Source organism: Stegostoma tigrinum, chromosome 35, assembly GCF_030684315.1.
Source record: "Stegostoma tigrinum isolate sSteTig4 chromosome 35, sSteTig4.hap1, whole genome shotgun sequence".
NCBI classification, from domain to species: domain Eukaryota; kingdom Metazoa; phylum Chordata; class Chondrichthyes; order Orectolobiformes; family Stegostomatidae; genus Stegostoma; species Stegostoma tigrinum.
The window spans coordinates 873,995-895,591 of NC_081388.1; the positions used below are offsets into that span (position 1 = coordinate 873,995).

Below are 21,597 nucleotides of genomic sequence, written 5' to 3' on the forward strand. Positions count from 1 at the left end.
ATTATTTCTCCATTATTTTGATCCTTACCAGTCCTAGAGACCCATCATTATAATCCCAAAAGCGATGAAGCCATCACACGCAACATTTCAGAGAGAAACCTGGTTGGAGCTGTCTTTTGTTTTATGTATTACTCCCAATGGGTTTTGTTCTGGAACAGTGGCAGTCTACCTTTGAACCAGGAAATCCGAGTTCAAATCCCATTTGCTCCAGAGATGTGACATAATGTCAGGTTGATTAGAAACTATCTGTCCCACTCCCTGGGCTCCAACAGCTCGAAACATTTGGACAATCAAACAGCACAGAAAAAGGCCATTCTGCCTAGTCCACCTGTGCTGGCTTTTTGATAATGTGCCCAACTGCCCCATTCCTTACCTCTGGGATGCATATTTTCCACTTACTTATTCAAGTACTAAACAAAATTCCAAAGGATAGAACTGAGATATTTTTTCTTGATTTGTGGTTGCATACCTAAGGTACTGCTTGCAATTCTTACATCACTGAAATACAAAACAGTATTTGTATCTTGGACACCATGTTTTCCAAGCATTTCCGGGTGCTCAAGTTCAAACTTAGGATTTCTGATCTTTGGGACAGTTCGAGTCACTTGAGTGCATCAGCGAGATCGGGTTCTCTTTAGATTGCAAGTTCCTGGAAGGGGCCATCCCACAGGCTGTAAGACCTGAGGATCAGAGCTAATTGGAAGAGGCAGGAACTGCAGGAGTCTCCAAGATGGGCATGTAGTTCTTAAACTAATACTTGGCACTGCAGACATGGCAAAGGAGTGGAATTTAAATCGCACTGCTAATGAGTGGAACAACACAGGACAAAGCAGCAAAAAGTTGAAGGGCAGTTGTTACAGGCAAGTCTACAATTTGGGAGACAAACTGACATATTCATGCATGGTATAACACTACCTTGGTGGCAGGGAGAAGAACCCCACAGACAGCATGCAGAATATGTTACAGGGCCCACAACCAGAATTTGAGGTACAGTCAATGGCAATGAGATAGCTAGAGGAGATCCTACAGTGCATCCTACATTGAAGACAGTAATCTCTGGATTATTCCCAGTTGCACACAATAGTGAATGTTGAAACATGATACAATGAAGATCAATGTGAGGCTCGAGGCATATTGCACGAGCAAGTGCTTCAGGGTCTTGGGCCATTGAGTTCACCTCCAAGGTAGAGGTACCCAATCAAAAGGATAGGGCTACACCTCAACAGGAATGGAACAATGCCCTCAGACATGGCTCATTGATACGGCTGGGGAAAATTTAATCTAAATTGGCATTTGGGATGGGGTGGGATATTAGAGAAGTGAGGAAAAATATGTGTAGACTTTAAGAATATTGGACAGTATTAGGATGGAAATAGTAAAAATAGATAGGAGCAGACTAACAGGACTGAAGAATACAAAGGCAGGTTTACAACAAGCACAAAGCACTGTGAATAAGATGAGTGAGCTACAAGTACAAACGCCTATAGGAATATGTTGTAGCGGCAAAAATGGAAACATGGCTCAAATGTGATAACAGCTGGCAGTTTAATATTCACAGTGTTAAGAAAAGAAAGGGAAGGAGAAATCGGAGGTTGATTATCAGTATTGATTCAGAAAAGCATCCAAGTGCCAGAAAATGAGGATGCCCTTGAGACGGCAAGAATATTCTTCTGAATATATCCTGCCACCTATAAAATTTACAGGATCTTGGCCTGCATAAAAAAGGATGGAGTACAAAAGCAAGGCAGTTGCACTAAAACTTCATAAAGCTCTGGGTAGGCCACATATAGAATAGTACATCCAGCTCTGGTCACCACACTTTAGGAAAGGAAAGACATGAGGGTTCAAGAGGGGGCAGAGAATATTTACCGGAACTGTTTCAAGGAAGAAGCATTTTAGGTATAAGGTTAACTCAGCGAAGCCAGAGTTGTTGCTCTTGCAGCAAAGGAGATAAGGAAGTGATTTGGAGTTATTCAACAAGAATCCTAGAATCCCTACAGTTCGCAAGGAGGCCATTTGGCCCATCAAATCCACAATGATTCTCTGAAAACATCCGAGCCAGATTTAGCCCCCAGCCCTATTTTCATAACCTTGCATTTCCCATGGTTAATCCACCTACCCTGCTCATTCCTGGATTCTATGGGGCAATTTAGCATGGCTGATCCACTTAACTGCACAACTTTGGACTGTGGGAGAAAACAGAAACACCTGGGGGAAACCCACACAGACACGGGGAATGTGCAAGCTCCACACAGTCGCCCAAGGCTAAAATTGAAACTGGGTTTCCTGACTGGAAGTTGATTCCAAAGGAAACTGTTGGCCTCTTGAGGGGATGAACTTGCAGGGCTACAGAGATAGCTGAGGAGAATGGGACTGAGTGGATTTTTCTATAGAGAGCCAGTATGGGCTCAATGAGGCAAATGGCTTCCTTCTGTGCCATTATGAATCAATAACTTCTGGGTTAGTCTCTCATTAATGATTCTTAAATAGGATTGTATCAAGAGATGTATAGTTACTTGCCCTGCTTCACAAAGGCTGTACAACGTCCTTGGAGAGTATTTTTTTAGATCTCAAATTAACAGCACATTCCAGTGCAAAATCCCATAGTAAGTCAAAGTACAAAGGCACAAGGAGAGAATGCACCACGCTGTTCACAAATAGTTGGCCGCAAAATCCAGCCACTCAAAATTTTGAGGTGGAATGCTTTAGAAATCAAATTGGTTCACAAATATCCCTCATGGAAGGAAATCAGGCTGGTCTACATGTAACTCCACTCACAGGCTATGTGGCTGCCTGTTCAGGATACCCACATTCAAAAGAATAAGGAAGAAAACAGACTGCATACCTGTCAGTGGTGATGGCTTGTAAAGTGTGCTATACTGGTTCTGTTGGTAAGAAGTGCTATTCCGATTGCTGAACGCTGGAGAGCTTGACATAACAAGTTCCTCTTTAATAATACAGCCCTTCGGATGATCTTCTGGGAGCTCATTTAATCTCTGCTCTAAAGAATGCTTTAATAAGTCCACCTTCTCACTCGACTCATTCAGCCTGGACTGAGCCTAAGTTTAAAAGCACATTTATGTTTAATAAAAATCAGGTAAAACATTTATTAGTAGCTATGCAGTATCTATGTGTGAGTCAGCTTTTAAAATAAGCATTTCAACGGCTACAAAAATTTCACAAATGGCTACTGAACTCACTCAGAATTAGACAGTGATTGAATCCAGAAATTCAAGAAAGGTCATTCATCCCTTTAGACCTGTGCTGACTCTCTGACAAATCTTAATTCGTGCCATTCCCCTGCCTTTTAAACCTTTATTCTTCAAACGTTCATCTAACTGCAATTAAAAACTCTTTTCATAAAAAGAAAAGACAAAAGGCTTACATTTATATAGCACCTTTGGCAACTTCAGAATATATCAAAACATTTTGAACTTGACTAAAGTATTGTAAATCACAGTTTATGGTGAAGCAGCTGAAATTGCATGCAGCATAATCCCAAAAAGAGCAACGAGATATATGAGAGGATAACGTTTTTTAAACCAGTGTTGGTTGTGGGATAAAAAAAAACTGGCTAAAACACCACATCGGACAGCCTTGATATTCTCCCAACACGCAGCTGAAGACAGGCAGACAGAACCTAGGTTTAATGTCTCATCGTCTGCACTGCTCAAGAATATCAGCCTAAATTGCTCGATATTCTCGTGTGAAGATAAGAAAACAATCCACTCAGGCAAGATTGACACAGAGTGTAGATTCTAATCTAAACATCTACTTCCTTCATTTTCCTGCTAATTTAGTTACAGAAATTTGAACTACCAAAGGATCCAAACAACTTTTCCTCCTCCATCTCCAAGTTTTGAATACCTTCATCAGATTTCTACTTCACCTTCTATGTTCTTATGAAACATTATCCAAATCTCTCTTTATAAAACCCCTCCAAACCTAAACTTGTTAACAGACACAATGTGGAGTAGGAAGCTGCAGGCTAAGTTGTCTTAAAACCCATATGCAATTTACATGCAACTATACAATTTATGACAGAAATATAGATAACTACACAGGAAAGATCAGTGCGGGCTAAACATTCTGTGGTCAAATGGTCTGTCAAGTGTTTAACTCACACATTATCACCAGCCACTTGGAGAGGATGCCAAGGTGTCAAGAAGTGTCTCTAAAGTTCTCTCCTGAAGGGTCTGTTTCTGATTATCATGTTATACGCTCTGTGACTTTTTTACTTTTCTTACCCAGACTTCTCCACCAATAAAAAATGTTTCTGACTATATAATGCACAAATTCATGTCATTTATCAAGTCTCAGAATCACTGAATTGTAGTGCAGAAGGAGGCCAATTGGCCATGTTATCTAGTATCTATATTCTATTAACCTATCTTCTGCCTTTTCCCATATTCTTGCACACTATTTCTATCCAAATAACCACCCAATACCCTTTTGAATTCCTAAATTGAACCTGCCTCAATCACGTTTCCTGGCAGTGCATCCTACACGCTAATAACTCGCTGTGTAAAAAAGATTTTTCTCCTATCATGTTTGCTTCTTTTGCACGTCACTATTAAAACTTTGCCCTACTGTCTTGTTTCTTTTACAAGCAGAAACAGCTTCACCCTATCTACTCTATCAAGCATGTAATGATTTTAAAAATCTCGATCAGGTCTCCTCTCAGCCTTCTTCTATGCAGGGAGAACAGTCCCAACTTTTTCAATTTATCCCCAGAGGCGAAGCTTTCCATTCCTGGAACCAAACTAGTAAGTTGCTTCTGCACTCTCTCCAATGCATTCACATCTTTCTTATAATATGGCACCCATAGCAACACACAACACTCCAGCTGAGATCTAACCAGTGTTCAACATCACCTCTTTGTTCCTGTGGACTTGTCCTTCTGGAGTGCGACATTATCCCCTTCTTACAGTTTATGATTCTTCCAAGTTTAGTATCAACTGCAAATTTAGAATAGGTCACCTGCACACCAAGATCCAGGTCATTAATATGCATCAGGAAATCTAAGAATCCCAATTCCAACCTCTGGCAACTCCACTACAGACCTGCATCCAACCAAAAAATATCCTTTGACCATTATTTTTTGCTTTCTATAATTCATCCTACTGTGTATCAACGTTGTCACTGGCTCTTTCACACCATGTCCTAAAACTTTCCTCACAGGTCTGTTATGAGGCACTGTATCAAATGCCTTTTGGAAATCCATGCATACCATTTTATAACCATTGCTCTCATCAATCTTTTCCATTGGAGACAATAAGGGCTGCAGATGCTGAAAGCTAGAGTCAATAAATGTGCAGCTGGAAAAGCACAGGTCAGGCAGCATCTGAGGACGGGAAAGTCAACGTTTCAGGCTGAAACACATCATCAGGACTGGGCAGAGAAACCCAGAAATAAACAGAGGGAAAGGGTCGGGGATGGGGAGAGGGTAGGTAGAATGGAGATACGTGGATGCAGGCAGGGGTTTATTGTCTGAGGTTTTGGAGTAGATCTGTAGCTTGGGTTGTGGGTGCTGAGGTTGGTTGGCTCGCCAAGCTGGTTTGTTGTTCCGCAGACGTTTCATTACCATGCTTGGTGACATCCTCAGTGCAGCCTCTGATGAAGCGTCAGGGTGTTTTCCCACCTGGTTTTTAAACTCTGCGGTCCGTCGCAATGGATTACCTCACTTCCAGGTTTCCTCCGTAGTGGAATGTATATGGGGTCAAGTTCAATGTGTTTATTAATAGCCTGCTTCGTGGAATGCCATGCTTCCAAGAATTCTCATGCTTGTCTCTGCTTAGCCTGTCCCAGGATCTTGGTGATGTCCCAGTCAATGTCATGGTTCTCCTTGTCCATGTGGATTGAGATGTGAGAGTGTTGGTTGTATCTTTTTGTAACTAGCTGGTGTTCAGTTACTCTTGTTGCTAGTTTCCTTCCTGTTTGTACAATATAGTGTTTCTCACAGTCTCTGCAGGGGATCTTGTAAATGACATTGGTCCTGTCCATGGCAGGGTGTGGGTCTTTAATTCAGGTGAGCACTTTTCGTAGGGTTGATGTGGGTTTGTGTGCCACTCTGATGCCCAGCAGTCGCAGAAGTCTTGTAGTGAGTTCTGACGCATTCCTGATGTAGGGTAGCGTGATGAGTGTGTTGGGGCATGTAGAATCTTTCTGATGCTGTGCCTGTAGGCATCTCGTGACCCAGTTCTTTGGATATCCATTATCCTTGAACACTTGGAAGAGTTATTCCTCCTCCTCTTGAAGGGGTTTATTGTGGTTGGCCGGTGGGAAGGGTGGAGCAGATAGGTGAGTCGGAAGATGGATAGGTTGGGCGTGGAGAGATTTTGAAGCTGGTGAAGTCAATAATCAGGCCACTGGGCTGTAAGCTCCCAAGGCAAAATACTGCAAGTTAGTTAAACATGATTTACTCTTTAGAAATTCATGCTGACTCTCCGTAATTAATCCCACCTTTTTCCAAGAGACTTGATTTAATCCCAAATTTCTTTTCCAGAAGCTTCCCCACTACTGATGTTAAACTAACTAAACAGTAATTGCTGGAATTAGTCTTTTTTTGAACAAGGCCATAATTCTGGCAGTTCTCCAGTCTTCTGACACTCCTTCTGAGTCCAGGAAAGACTAAAATATTATGGGCAGTGCCTCCACAATTCCCACCTTCACTTCCTTCAAATCTTTGGAAGCATCTCATTTGGTCCCAGTGCCTTATTAATATTGTAGAATTCCTAAGCTGCAAAAGAGGCGATTTGGCCCATCAACTTACCAAAAAACCATCCAAACAGCATCACACTCTGATCGAGTCCACACACACACACCCCACCTCCACCACTCAATTCCCCAAAACCCTACCTTTAACGTGGCTAATCCTAACCTCTCCATCCCAGGACTCCTCAGGGCAGGTTAGCACAGTCAACCCCCTAACCTGGCAGAAAGCCACGCAGACAAAGGGAGAAGGTGCAAACCCCACACAGACGGTAACTCAAGACTGAAATCCAGCTCGGGTCCCTGATGCTGTGAGACAGCAGTGCTAACTACTGAGCCACTATATTCCCCGCCAAAAAAAAGCACTCCTTAGCAGCCCGGTGTCTGGAGTGGTTAGAACTGCTGCCTCATAGCACCAGGGACCCAAGTACAATTCCACACTCGAGTAACTGTGTGGCATTTGTACATTTTCCCCATGTCTGCACGGGTTTCCTCTGGGTGATCCAGTTTCCTCCCACAATCCAAAGGTGTGCAGGCTAAGGCTAAATTGCCCATAGCGTTCAGGAATGTGTAGATTAGGTGGGTTATGCAGGATGGGTCTGGGTGGGATGCTCTGAGGGTTGGTGTGGGCTTGTTGGTTCGAAGGACCTGTTTCCACACTGTGAGGATTCTATGATATCTATGATGATGATTCACCGTGTTAAAGTGCCCATAGTGTCCAGGGATGTGTAGATTGGGTCCATTAGCCATGGAAAATGAAGGGCTGGAGGGATAGGGTAGGGTAGGATGCTCTTCAGAGAATCAGTGTGGACTTGCTGGGCCAAATGGCCTGTTTCTACACTGTAGGACCCTATGAATTAACCTGTGCACACCCCACCTCACAGATGCCAGGTATTCCCTTGGGAAATTGAACCCCAATCTTCCTCATGACAGGCAGGGATACTTACCATTGTACTGTCAAGGAGCTACTTTTATGTACTAACAATCTATCAAAGATTTCTTCCCTGTTTTAAAAAAAGTGATCCATTCTAGCAATAGTTTCCTTTTTGTAGCTATGGACTGGGCTACATCCTCCCCTTTTGTAAAGACTTATGCAAAGTTTTACTTCAACACTTTAGACTTGTCCCCTGTCCCCATTTATGAATCCTATTTTCGGTCTCTGATGGGTCCTAATCGTCCATTAACCATGTCTTACTATTTATATGCCTATAGAAAGCTAGGATTTTCCTTCATATTAGTGAATGGGATAGTGTAGGGGGAGGGGCTTAGATTAGTTCACAGGTCGGCGCAACATCAAGGGCCGAAGGGCCTGTTCTGCGCTGTATTGTTCTATGTTCTATGTTCTATATCAGGTAAGCCTTTCCTCATTAGTTCCTCTTTGCTTTCTTCACCCTCCCCAATCAACATTGATTCTCAATTGTATTTCTGCCTTACCCTTGTTAAAAACACCTTTTTACTTCCTCATGTTAAATCTCCCTTCTTTATGATCCAAGGAACTCTGGATTTGTTTGTCCTAACTTTTACATCAGAGGGAATATGCCTCATTTGCTCCTTGAAAGTGACCCATGTTCAGTTCCTAATTTTCCCACCAAACTCTTGCTCCAATCAATCCTGCTCTACGCTGTTCTAGCCCAACTGAAGTCAGTTCTCCACCAACTGATTTTTCTTGCTCTGTATTCTTGTCATGTCATTCTACAACACCAACTTAAATCTAACAATACAACGATCACTGTCTCCTAAAATATTCCCCATCTTCTCCACTTGGTCCACTTCATTTCAAAGGACCAGGTCCAACAATGTATCTTTTACTGTTGGACTGGACCCATACTGCTGTAGGAAACTCTCCTTAACAATTCAGGAACACCTGCCCCTTATATGGTCAGTAATCCAGTCTTTGGATAATTTAAGTCTCCCAAAACAAAAGTAAGTCACACGAATAAAGGTCAAATTTTATCTATTAATAGAAGGCCACCATGTTCAAAACCTGAAATTCTCAAATTGCCACTTATAATCACAAGCGAAGAGGTAATGATGACAGAAGAAACTCCCTGGTGACAAAAATACAAGCAGTTTGGTTCACCACCCTTCCTTTACAGAGGTGGAATGGAATTTCCCTAAGAGTCCTCAACATGATTTTGGATTCCGTGAAGTCATGGCATCTCATCAAAAATGAACAATGCAACTTCCAGAAGGTTGTCACGTTTTCCACCCGCGCTTCCTCCCTCAAATGCACGCCCTCACGACAGACCCAGTAACTCAAGGCTGGCCACCCGCGATGCTACGATCCATCACCAACGGTAGAACTGTACTCAATCACAATCTGAACTCTAATGGCAAGGTGCACCCCTTAATCTGTCATTAACATCAGTTATGGGACCAATCACTTTCTTCGAACATGGGAAGAAATAAAATGAGAGGAGTAGGTCATTCAAACCCACAAGCCTGCCAAGCCATTCAATAAAATGATGGCGGTGGACTCAACTGCACATTCCGGTGTGCTCCCAATAACCCCTTGTCTATCAAAATGTATTATTTCACAAGCCATCCCAAAACGTATAAAATTCTAATTACAGCACAAAATTACCAATTTGCCTGACTGACTGGCATTCATGACAACAGTAATTTGCACCAAGTTTCATCATCAATACAAAAATACTACTTAATGCCTCACAAAATTTTAACAAAAGGCAGAGAAAAGAAACAATTCCTAATCTAAGCCTAGACAACTTAAACTATATCTCTTTAAAAAAACCCAGATACTCACACTCATTCACAATTAAGTCAGAAATAAAAAACAAATTTTCTGACATTATAGGTGGACAAGACATATAGACAGGGTTAACAAAATTTGGAAGGTCAAAAGTATAGACCTTAAGGGTCTGTTAAACTGTCTCTCAGTTCCTCTATTTCTTTTAGCACTGATGGCATACTGTTGTCTATAAACACTGGTTGTTTTTAATTTCAATTGTTGAGCCAGTATACCAAGGTCTTTCCTTACATGAGATACCAAGGTGTAGAGCCAGATGAACACAGCAGGCCAAGCAGCATCAGAGGAGCCAAAGGAGGAGGAGGAAGAAGGCTTTCCTTATATGAATTCTTTTCTTTTAAGCCATCTTAGTTTTTCCTCAGCAGAAGAGAGACAAGAGAACAATACTTTCAATGTACAGGCTCTGGATGTTTCTGCTGTCCTGGAACCCCACAACTCCATAACTAACTTCCCTCAACACAAATTGTGCCACTCATCTCAAAAGCCCTCACCCCATCCCAATTCAAAAAGCAACACTGGTACAGCTAAAAATGTGCAGCACTTCATTTCCAAGTTGTAAAGCTTTGCTGGTACTTCAGTCCAATTTTCATTTCAGTATATTGCCTTATACAGTAGCACCAACCACAACAAAAATGAGGTGCCAATCTGGCAAAGTTACAACACCATGTCTATATAAGTATTTTGGAAGTTTAGAATGGTAGTAGCCAATGAAACAATGATCAGATGGAAAATTTCCTGACAGCAAAGCCCAGCACATCTGTACAAAAGGAAAAGCTGAAGCAACAATTTTCATCCACAAGTGCTTGACGGCTGATTCATCTTAATCTCTCCCAGGTCCCAACCACCATATGTGCCAGAATAAAGATAGTCCAATTAATTTCCTGAAGTATTATGAAATATGAAGGTACTGAATGTAGTAAATAGGCCCTAACAACATCTTGGCAATTATGTTGAAGATTTTTGTGCTTCAGAACTTACCCCACTCCTTAGGCAAGTGGCATATGTCCAAGGAAGTAAAAATTGTCCCATTCATTAAAAAAAGACACAAATTTAATCCAGCTAAATTTTTGGACGCTTAGATTACACTCAAATGTCAAATTGATAGGGGATATGCTATGCTTCGGAGGCCTATGTTCACAGCTGCTCCATCTAGAGTTTCCCAGGACCACTCAAATCCAGACTTAGTGTGTGCATGGAAAACACAGTTCAACTCCAGAGTTAAGGGTGAATTTCCCTGATGTTGAGGCAACATTTGACAGCATCAAGAAATCTAAGCAACTGTTTACAATTTACATAGATGATCTGAAGTTGGGGACTAAGTGTGGCATATCAAAATTTGCAGATGACACTAAGGTGAGTGGTAGAGCAAAGTGTGCAGAAGACACTGAAAGTCTGCAGAGGGATATAGATAGTCTAAGTGAGTGGGCAAATGGAGCACAATGGGAGTCAGGAGGTGAGTTAGTCACCACAAAATTCCCAGCATCTGACCTGCTGTTGTACCCATAGCGTTTATGTCCCTTTTCCAGCTGAATTTATGACCAACGGTAAGCCCTAGAATATTGACATTAGGTGAATCGATGATGTTAATAAACCGATTGAAATGTCTTGGATACTGAAGCAGTTCATCTCCATATACAACAGGATCTGAACAACAATCAGGTTTGGGTCGATAAGTTGCATCTGGCAGATGTAGTACAATGTTAATAAGTGTGAGGTTATCCATTTTGGTAGGAATAACAGCAAAATGGACTATGTTTTAAATGGTAAAAAAAAATTGCAGCACGCTGCTGTGCAGAGGGATTTGGGTGTCCTTGTGCATGAATTGCTGAAAGTAGGATTGCAGGTGCAGCAGGTAATTAAATAGGCAAATGGAATTTTGACGGCTATTGCTAGAGGGATGGAGTTTAAAAACAGGGAGGCTATGCTGGCGAGGTCACACCTGGAGTACTGTGTGCAGTTTTAGTCTCCTTACTTGAGAAGAGATATACAGGAGGGGGTGCAGAGGAGATTCACTCAGTTGATTCCAGATTTGAGAAGGTTGGATTATGAGGAGAGACTGAGTAGACTGGGATTATACTCATTGGAATTCAGAAGAATGAGGGGAAATCATATAGAAACATATGAGCTTATGAAGGGAATAGTTAAAGTGGATGCAGGGAGGTTGTTTCCGCTAGCAGGTGAAACTAGGACTAGAGAGCATCACCACAAAATAAAGGGAAGCAGACGTAGGACTGAGGTCAGGAGGAATTTCTTCACCCAAAGGGTTGTGAATCTGTGGAATTCCCTGCCCAGTGAGGCGGTTGAAGCTACCTCATTGAATGTTTTTAAGGCAAGGCTAGATAAATTTTTGAACAGGAAAGGAATTAAGGGTTATGGTGAGTGGGCGAGTAAGTGGAGCTGAGTCTCAAAAAGATCAGCCATGATCTTTTAATTGGCGAGGCAGTCTCAAGGGGCCAGGTAGCCTACTCCTGCTCCTAGTTCTTATGTTCAAAATTGAAGCTGGTGAGAATCAAAGGGGAATCGCTTTACTGGGATTGTACAGAGTCAAAAAGATGATGGTCATGGTCATTGGAGATCAATCAACTGTAGGTTATAGTGCAATGTCCTTGGCTGCTTTATCATTGACGTTCCCTCCACCATAAGGTCAAAAGCTGGGATGTTCCCTGATGGTTGCATTATTCGCTTCTTGCAACCATTTGAAACAGCTTGGGTACTGAAGTAGTCCATCTCCATATACAACAGGACCTGAACAACATTCAGGTTTGGGTCGATAAGTTGCATGCAACATTTGCACTATACAAGTACTAGAAAAGTCCTCAATGCTGAATAGCATTAACATCATCGATTCCCTAATGTCAATATTCTAGGGCTTACCGTTGGTCATAAATTCAGTTGGAAAAGGGACATAAATGGTATGGATACAACAGCAGGTCAGACACTGGGAATTTTGTGGTGACTAACTCATGTCCTGACTCCCAAAACCTGCCCACCATTCACTGAAAGTGTGATAGAATACTCTCCACTTGCCTAAATGAGTGCAGCCCCAACAGTATGCACAAGGCTTAACAATGTCCAAGACAAAGCAGCTTTCTCAATCAGCATTCATTGAAGAAACTTAAAATAAACAAGCACACACACTCCCTTCATCATTAGCACACCATGAACACCATGCATAAACCCACAGCATTAGGTGCATTTATGAGAGACCATCAGGAGATCCATTTCAAAGTGCCACCAACTGGGTCAGGTAAATGATGCTGGAATGAATCTCACAGTGCTAAATGAGATTACCAATGGTAAAGCAAAATAATGCTAAACAAACGTTAAATGAAGATTCCAACCCCCCCCGCCCATAACTGAACAAAGGGTGGGCAGATTAAGCAAATGGAACTGTGTTTACATAGCAACTTTCACAACCACCATTTGTCCCATAGCAGTCCACAGGCAATTAAGTAGTTTTGAAGTGTAGACATGGTTTTGATGTTTGAAAAGCAACAGCCAAATTAGGCACAGTGAGATCTCAGATAGGGTTAGATGGCGTGATAATTCCAGAGCACCTATTTGTGATATTGGCAGAGAGATAAATACTAGCTTAGACAACAGAGCTAATTCTCCAGCTCTTCTTGATGTACACCCGAGGGGACAGACTGAACCTAGTTTTGACATCTCATTAAAAAGATGACACATCTGGCAATATAGCAGTCTCTCAAATTGGATCTTGAGTGGTAGCCTTGGTTTCTGTGCTCCAGTCTTAGTGGGGCTTGACCAAGAACTTTAAAGAGTCAGTGGCAAGAGTACTACCCATTGAGCCACAACCAATACTAACTAAAAAGGGGCTAAGATGATCTGTTGCAGTGCAACGTGATGACATTGTAACAGTCTTCACCAAGCAAGAAAACACTGGCAATGTTCATGGTATAGTAGGTTGAGAAACTGTATAAAATGGAAATTGTGAAAGAACAAATCATGAAATGGTTGGTAGGGCTGAAAGTCAAAGTCACCAAGTCCAAATGAAATGCATCCTAGATTGATGAGGAAACACAGAAAAATAAGCTATTCAGCCCTTGGAGCCTGCTCTAGGGAAGGAATTAAACTGCAGGAGGTTCAGCCATGGTCATTCCATCCTCCTTCTATTTTTTTAAATTTCAGAAATTTTTTTTTCATAGAAATCTCTATGAATATATACATTGTCACAGGAGCATTTCAGTTCTGTCCAGTTGTATACCAAGTAAATCAACAAACCATTGGGCTCTGACTCTGTTCAAAACAAAAAGACCTCTCTTATAGATGCAATACTAATATTTATACATATTTGAGGCACTAGGAAGGTCCGATAACTGAACGGACTCCCATTTGTCTTCAGCAGCAAGACCTCAGACAGTGATCTTTCTTCACTGCGCCTTGGCAACAGCGAACACAAGCCACAGCATGTAGTCCTGGACCTTGGAATGTGCCGGCTTGCAACACTCACTTCTGGAAGACCAACAAGTTTCAGGCAGACCAAAAAGGGTGTCTTTCACCAAGCTGGTGGTCTTCCCAGGTGCAGTTGATTTTCGTCTCTGTGCGTGTCCTGGGGACGCAATAACAGAGCACAGAGTCCCGTGTCACGGAGTTGCTCGGAAAGAATCTTGAAAGAAACCACTGCATCTTCCTTTGGATTTCCGTTGCAAAGGCACATTTCAGAAGATGTATGATAGTCTCAACCTGCGCCCCCACCTGCGGCCACTTTGAGGGCAGCATGCGATGGCGCAGACTGAAGGGGCATACATATAGGATCGCATAGGTAGTGCGCTTCTCATCACCAGCCAAGTGATGTCTTGGTGCTTGTTAGAAAGTTCTGTTCATGAGGCATTCTGCCAAATGACGTTGACAGTCTGTTCACGGAACCATGTGACAGGATCTACCGTCTCCTTTTCCCTCAGGCTCTTGAGGAGCTGCGTGCTGATCACTTCCTGATGGACTCCTTTGATGTGGAAGTGCAGATATCCTGGAAAGCTGCAAATATTCCATCCCTACTTAAAAAAGGGTAGAGGAAAGAGCCAGGCACTGACAGCTCAGTCAGTCTGCAGGGGTAGAAGGTAAATAATCAATATCCTTCATTTAAAAATAAAGAGAAATCAAGCTCAAAACTAAGGAAGCTGTACTAACCCTTGATGGCACACTGATTAAGCACGAGTTGGATTATTGTGGTCCACTCCAAACACCAGACTTTAGGAAGGGAATTTAAATATTGACACATGCTGCCTGAAATGAGCAACTTCATTTTTGTGAAATGACCACAGAATCCAGCGATATGCTCCTCAGAGCAGTGAAGATTTATTTCAATAATTCATAATCATGAAGGAAGAGCAATAAGAGAAACTGTCCCCAATTGCACAATGGTCAGAAAGTAGAGTACGCTAATTTAAGGAACAATGATGTAAAACCCAGCAACAAGATCATAGCAACAAAAGAAATGGGGACAGGAGTAGGTCTCTCAGCCCTAGCTCTACTATTAAAATCTGATTAAGGCCTCAATTCCAGTCTCCTGTCTGCTCCTGATAACATAAGTTCTTGTTAATCAAAATCTGTTTAATGCAGCTTTGGATACATTCAGTAATCCAGCCTTCACTGGTCTCAGAAGAGGAGAATTCCAGAATTTAACACACCTTTGACAGAAGAAATTCTTAATTATTTCCTCTTAAATGGGAGCCACCATTATTTTAAAACTGTGCAGGCTGGACCAAATTGTCCATAAGGAGAAACAGTATGAGGAAAGAGTAAATTTAGGCAGTGACTTGATGTGCTATTGAAATAAAATTGTACTGCACCTTCAAACAGCCAGCAGAGGAACTTACTGGGGACACTGATTGATATAGATGGCTGTAATGGTGTCACTGACCAGCAAGTGGCTTTCATGGGGTCGCTGATCAACAGAGATGGTTGTAGAACTGTCACCGGCCAACTGAGATTGCACTTTGGTGTCCACGTTCAGCAAGATGTGCTGGATCTCAATGCTCTTCATAAAAATTTACAACATAGAGACAGACCATGAACTGAAATTACGCCAGAATTTATGCTCCACATACATTTCCTTTCTACTTATTTCATCTAACCTAATCGCTTTTGATATTCTATTCCTTTCTATTATTAACACATATGTATTAAAACTTTCAATAAAGGTATCCAGATAGGCAGGAATGTGGAGAAATCAGATCAGTATGAGCTTACTGAATGGCAGAGGAGCCGAGTGACCTACTCCTGCTCCTAATTTGTATTCATATTCCTATGCACATTCTCCCTCATGACTGCGTAAGTCCTGCCTGGTTTGACCCACCAAAATGCAATGCTTCACATTTATCTAAATTAATCTCCATTTGCCACTCCTCAGCCCACTGGCCCAACTGCAGCTACAACTGCATCTTGTTGCATTCCCGGATAACCTTCTTCACTGTCCACTATACCACCAACCTTAGTGTCATCCGCAACCTTACCAACTATACCTCCTAAATTCTCGTCCAAATCATTTAAATAATTGACAAATAACAGTGGACCAATTCCTATGGCACACTGCTGGTCACAGGGCACCAGTCTGAAAAACAACTTCCTGCCACCATCCTCTGTCTTTTACTGTCAAGCCAAATATTGTAGCCAATTACATAGCTCTGCCTGGATCCGGTGAAATTTTACCATACTCAACAACCTACCATGCAAAACCTTTTCAAATGCCTGCTAAAGTCCATGTAGACAAAGTCTACCACACTGCTCTCATCTACTTTCCTGGTTACCCCTTCAAAAGAAATTGGGGCGGCACGGTGGCTCAGTGGTTAGCACTGTTGCCTCATCGTGCCAGGGACCTGGGTTCGATTCCACCCTCGGGCGACTGTCTGTGTGGAGTTTGCACATTCTCCCCATGTCTGCGTGGGTTTTCTCCAGGTGCTTCGGTTCCCTCCCACAGTCCAAAGATGTGCAAGTTAGGCAAATTGACCATGCTAAATTGCCCATGCTAAATTGCCCACAGTGTTCAGGGATGTGTAGATTAGGTCGGTTACAGGGACATGGGTCTGGGTGGGATGGTCTGAGGTTCAGTGTGGACTTGTTGGGCCAAAGGGCCTGTTTTCACACTGTTGGGGATGCTATGATGCTATTCTAAAACTCAATCAAATTCAAAAGACAATTTCCCAAGCACAAAGCCATGCTGATTATCCCAAATGAGTCCTTGCCTCTCCAAATACCTGCAGATCTTGCCTCTCAGTATCCCCTCTAACAACTTACCCACCACAGACATTAGGCTCACTGGTCAGTTGTTTCCAGGTATTACCCTGCAGCCTTTCTTAAGTAATGAAACAACATTAGTCACCTTCCAATCTTCAAGCACCTCACTGTGGCTGTCGATGATACAAATATTTCCACTAAGGGCCCCATAATTTCGTCCCTAGCCTTCCACAAGTCTTGGGATACATTTCATCAGGTGCCAGTGATTTAGCTACCTTACTGCATTTTAAGACTTCCAGCACCTCCTCTTCTAAAGACATCACTATTTATTTCCCCAAGTCCCCTCGCTTCCATGCCTTTCTCGACAGCAAATACTGATGAGAAATATTCATTTAAGATCTCACCCATCTCATGTAGCTCCCTAAATAGATGACATTGTTGAACTTAAAGAGGCCTTATTCTCTCTCTTGTTAATCTTTTGCCCTTCATGTACTTGTAGAATCTCCTTGGATTCTCCTTTACCCCACCTGCCAAAGCCATCTCGTGTCCCCTGTTAGCTCTTGATTGTTCCCTCAAATGTACTCTGACACCTTCTGTATTGTTCAAGGAATTCACTCGATCCCAGCTAACTATACATAACATATGCCTCCTTCTTCTTGGCCAGAGTTCCCCACACCTGCCAGCTTTGTCCTTCACTCTAACAGAAGCGCCCAGGCCCTGGGTCCTCATTAATTCACTTTTGAAAGCCTCCCACTTGCCAGGCACCCCTTTGTCTGCAAACAGATCCCTCTAACCAACTCTTGAAAGTTCCTGTCTGAGGAAGTTGCAGTCTAAATGCTCTAAGTTCCATCAAAATTGGCCTTGACCCAGTTTAAAACTTTAACTTGTAGACCGGACCCATCCTTTTCCATAGCTATTTTAAACTATTGGAATTTTTGTTACTGGTCCCAAAGAGCTCCTCTCTGTCGCTTGTCTTGCCTTATTTCCAAAGACGAGGTCAAGTTTTGCTCTTTCTCTAGTAGGGCCATCTACATAGTGCATGAGCAATTCTCCTTGAACACACTTAACAAATTTCTCTTCTTTCAAGCCCTTAACACTATGACAGTCCCAGGCAATGTTAAGAAAGGTAAAATCTCCCCACTACTACAATCCTATTATTCTTGCAGTTATCTTCAATCTCCTCACATATTTATTCCTCAATCTCCCACTGGCTATTGGGAGGCCTATTGTACAATGCTATCAAAGTGTTCTCTTCCTTTTTATTTCTGAGTTCTACCCATACAGGCTCAATGGATGAATCCTCAAGAATGTCTTCTCTCAGTACTGCTGTGATGCACTCCCTATCAAAAACAAAACTCACTCTCCTCTCTCGCCTCCCTACAGCATCTATACCCTGAACACTGAGTTGCCAATCCTGTCCCTCCCTCAGCCATATTTCCGTAAAAGCCATAATATCCCTGTCCCATGTACCCATCCATGGCCTGGATTCATTTGCCTCACCTGTCAGGCCTCTTGCATTGAAATAAATGCAGTTTAACGCAAACTTCCTGCAAGGTCTTGCCTGCCCTAGGGTTACCAACGCTGCCTTTGCTATTTAACTTGCTCTCATTAACTGCTGCTTTAGACCTCAGCCCCTGGCAGACTAGTTTAAACCTGACAAATCTCCCCTCCAAGATATTGGTCCCCCTCCAGTCCAGGTGCAACTCATCCCTCTTGTATAGGTCACCTCTACCCAGAAGAGATCCCAGTGTCCAAGAATCTGAGTCACTGCAACCAGCACAGCCCCCAACCCCTGCACCAGCTCTCAAGCCACGCAATCATCTGCTTAATCCTCCTATTCCTAGTCTCGCTAACAAGTGACACATGAAGTAGTATAGAAATTAAAAACCTTGAGGTCGTGCACTTTAACCTTCTGCTTAACTCCCTTTCATCACTCTTCAAGACCTCATCCCATTTTGTTAAGAAAGCATATGGTGTTTTGGCTTTCATTAACAGGGGCATCGAGTTTAAGAGCCGCGAGGTTATGCTGCAGCTCTACAAAACCCTGGTGAGACCACACTTGGAATATTGTGTCCAGTTCTGGTCGCCCTATTATAGGAAAGATGTGGAGGCTTTGGAGAGGGTGCAAAGGAGGTTTACCACGATGCTGCCTATACTGGAGGGCTTGTCTTACGAGGAGAGGTTGACTGAGCTCGGACTTTTCTCTCTGGAGAGAGGGAGGAAGAGAGGTGACCTGATCGAGGTGTACAAGGTAATGAGAGGCATGGATAGAGTCGATACCCAGAGACTTTTCCCCAGGGCACGAGGGGTCATAGTTTTAAGGTGTTAGGAGGAAGGTATAGAGGAGACATCAGAGGGAGGTTCTTCACCCAGAGAGTTGTGTGCGCATGGAATAGTTTACCAGTGGTAGTCGCAGAAGCGGAGTCATTAGTGACATTTAAGCGACTGCTGGACATGCACGTGAGCGCAGTGAATTGAGGGGAATGTAGGTTAGGCTATTTTATTTTTGGATTAGGAATATTCCACGGCACAACATCGTGGGCCGACGGGCCTGTACTGTGCTGTACTTTTCTATGTTCTATGTTCTATTTCCTGCCTATGTCATTGATACCAATATGTACAGCAGCCTCTGACTGCTTATTCTCCCCTATAAGAATTTCACGCAACTGCTCAGCGATATCCTCAACCCTGGCACCAGACAGGCAACACACAACCCTCGAGTCTCAAAAGCGGCCACAGAAACGCCTCTCCATGCCTCCGCCTAGTAAGTCATTACTGATGTCACTCACTTGGGCTTTGCCTGACCTGGGTCTACAGCAGAGTTAATCGTGGTGCCACAGGCCTGGCTGCTGCTGTTGTATTCCCAAGAGATTAACCCCAAACAGTATCCTTGTTAGAGAGGGGAGTAGTCACAGAAGACTCCTGCACTACGTGCCTCCCTCTTCTGGCTGTCACCTATCTACCTGACTGAACCTGTGATGTGACTACATCACTATTGCTGCTGTCTCTTACACTCTCTGCGCTCGTATGCTGCTCAGTGTGTCCTGCTGTCCTCTCCTCTCCTCTCTGAACAAACCACACTTCCTGCAGACACAGTCATCTGGGAAACTAGCCTGCTCCCTGATTTCCCAAATCTGGCAGGAAGACCGTACCACTGCCCAACCTGCATCTCTGACCCCTCACAGCAAGACAAAGAGCAGAATCTTATCTTACCCTTACCTCGTTGCTGAAGCTCGGTATTCACCTAAGTCCACACTGAAACCTCCAGAACTTCCAACCCACAGCAGCCCTTCTGAAAATGGCTGCTCCGCTATACCTTCCCTCCCTTTTACTTGATCCTGGGCGGTTGCTGGTGACTGAGCCAACTCCTCCCAGAATTTTGCTCAGTTACTTCTCAGCAGGACCCTCTGTTCTGTGATGGTCGCACCACTGAATATGAAGGGGAGTGGGTTTCATTCTCTCTTACTGGAAATAGCCATTGCCTGACATTTGTGTGACACAAATGTTATTGGCCGTTCATCAGTACAAGCCTGAATAATATGCAGGTCTTGTCGCAAGTAGACATGGACTGCTTCAGTATCTGACAAGTTGCAAGTGGGGCTGAGAATTGTGCAATCATCAGTGATCATCCTCAATTCTGAGTTTCTGACAGAGGGAAGTTCATTGATGAAGCAGCTGTAGGTGATTAGACTGAGGACACTATCCAGAGGAATTCTTGCAGCGAAATCATGCAAGTCAGGAAACTGGGATACATCCAATCCGGACGAGTTGCTTTTCCCGAAAAGCATCTAACATAGGCATGTGTCTGAACCCAGTGTTTAAATCAGGAAGGAAACTGACAAGTAAAAATGCCAAGTACAACTCCTGCGGTACATCACTGGACAACACCTTCAAAATAGATCCATATTGCTCTATACTTACATTTTATCTATAGCATTCCAACCAGTTCTCAATCCAGCTAAATGTATTACCACCAAGATCAAAGATCTTAATCTTATGGAATCAGACAGTCCTACAGCTTGGAAAATGCTCCTTTGGTCCACTAATCCATGCTGACTATGTTCTCAAATTACACTAGTCCCACTCGCCTGCGTTTGGCCCTCATCCCTCCAAACTTTTCCTATTCATGTACTTGTCCAAATATTTTTTAAATGTTGTAATTGTATCACTTATAATTATAATTATTATATTATTATTATAATTATCATTTATAATTATACCATTTCCTCAGTAAGTTCATTCCACACGTGAACCACCCTCTACGTAAAAACAATTTCTCCCTTGTGTCCTTTTAAGAACTTTGTCCTCTGACCTTAAAGATATGCCCCCTAGTTTTGAACTCATCCCACTCAAGGGAAAAGAAATATTGAAGCTTTGACAATAAAAAAGTAGGAGGCATGGCTCAGGAACAGGGAGTTGGGATCAGGGGAATCTTTGGAAATACATAGGGGATATGGGAGTTTACTGGAGAAGGAAATCAGGAGAACGAAAAGGACGGCATGAGATAGCTTTGGCTGAGAAGATTCAGGTGAATCCAAAGAGATTCTTGAAGTATATTAAAGGGAAAAGAATAATTAGAGAGAAAGAGAGACAGAATAGGGCCCGTCAAGGATGAAAGTAGACATGCATGTGTGGAACTGCAGGAAATGAGCTAGCTCCTCAATGAATATTTCTACTTTGTGTTTACCATGGAGAAACACATGAAGACTTGGGATCTTGGGGATATGCCATATCACAGTAGATAAGGTGTTGAAAGCATTAGAACGTATGAAGGTGGATAAATCTCCTGGTCCTGATCATATATAGCCAAGAACCCCACAAGAGGTTAGAGAAGAAATTGCAGGGGCCCTGGCTGATATATTAGCATCATTGTTAGCCACAGGTGAGGCCCAAGAAGACTGGAGGGTAGAGAATGTTGTGCCCTT

At 42.8% G+C, this 21,597-nt stretch overlaps 1 protein-coding gene across 2 annotated transcripts in view; it reads right to left on the reverse strand.

Moving 5' to 3' along the window:
* Positions 1-21,597, reverse strand: part of pkn1a (protein kinase N1a) — a 262,380-nt gene that overhangs the window by 109,019 nt on the left and 131,764 nt on the right. For both annotated transcript variants that reach the window (XM_059639870.1, XM_059639869.1), the window contains exon 6: positions 2,846-3,059. In XM_059639870.1, coding sequence (XP_059495853.1) covers positions 2,846-3,059 — 214 coding nt within the window. The remainder of the gene's footprint in view (positions 1-2,845; positions 3,060-21,597) is intronic.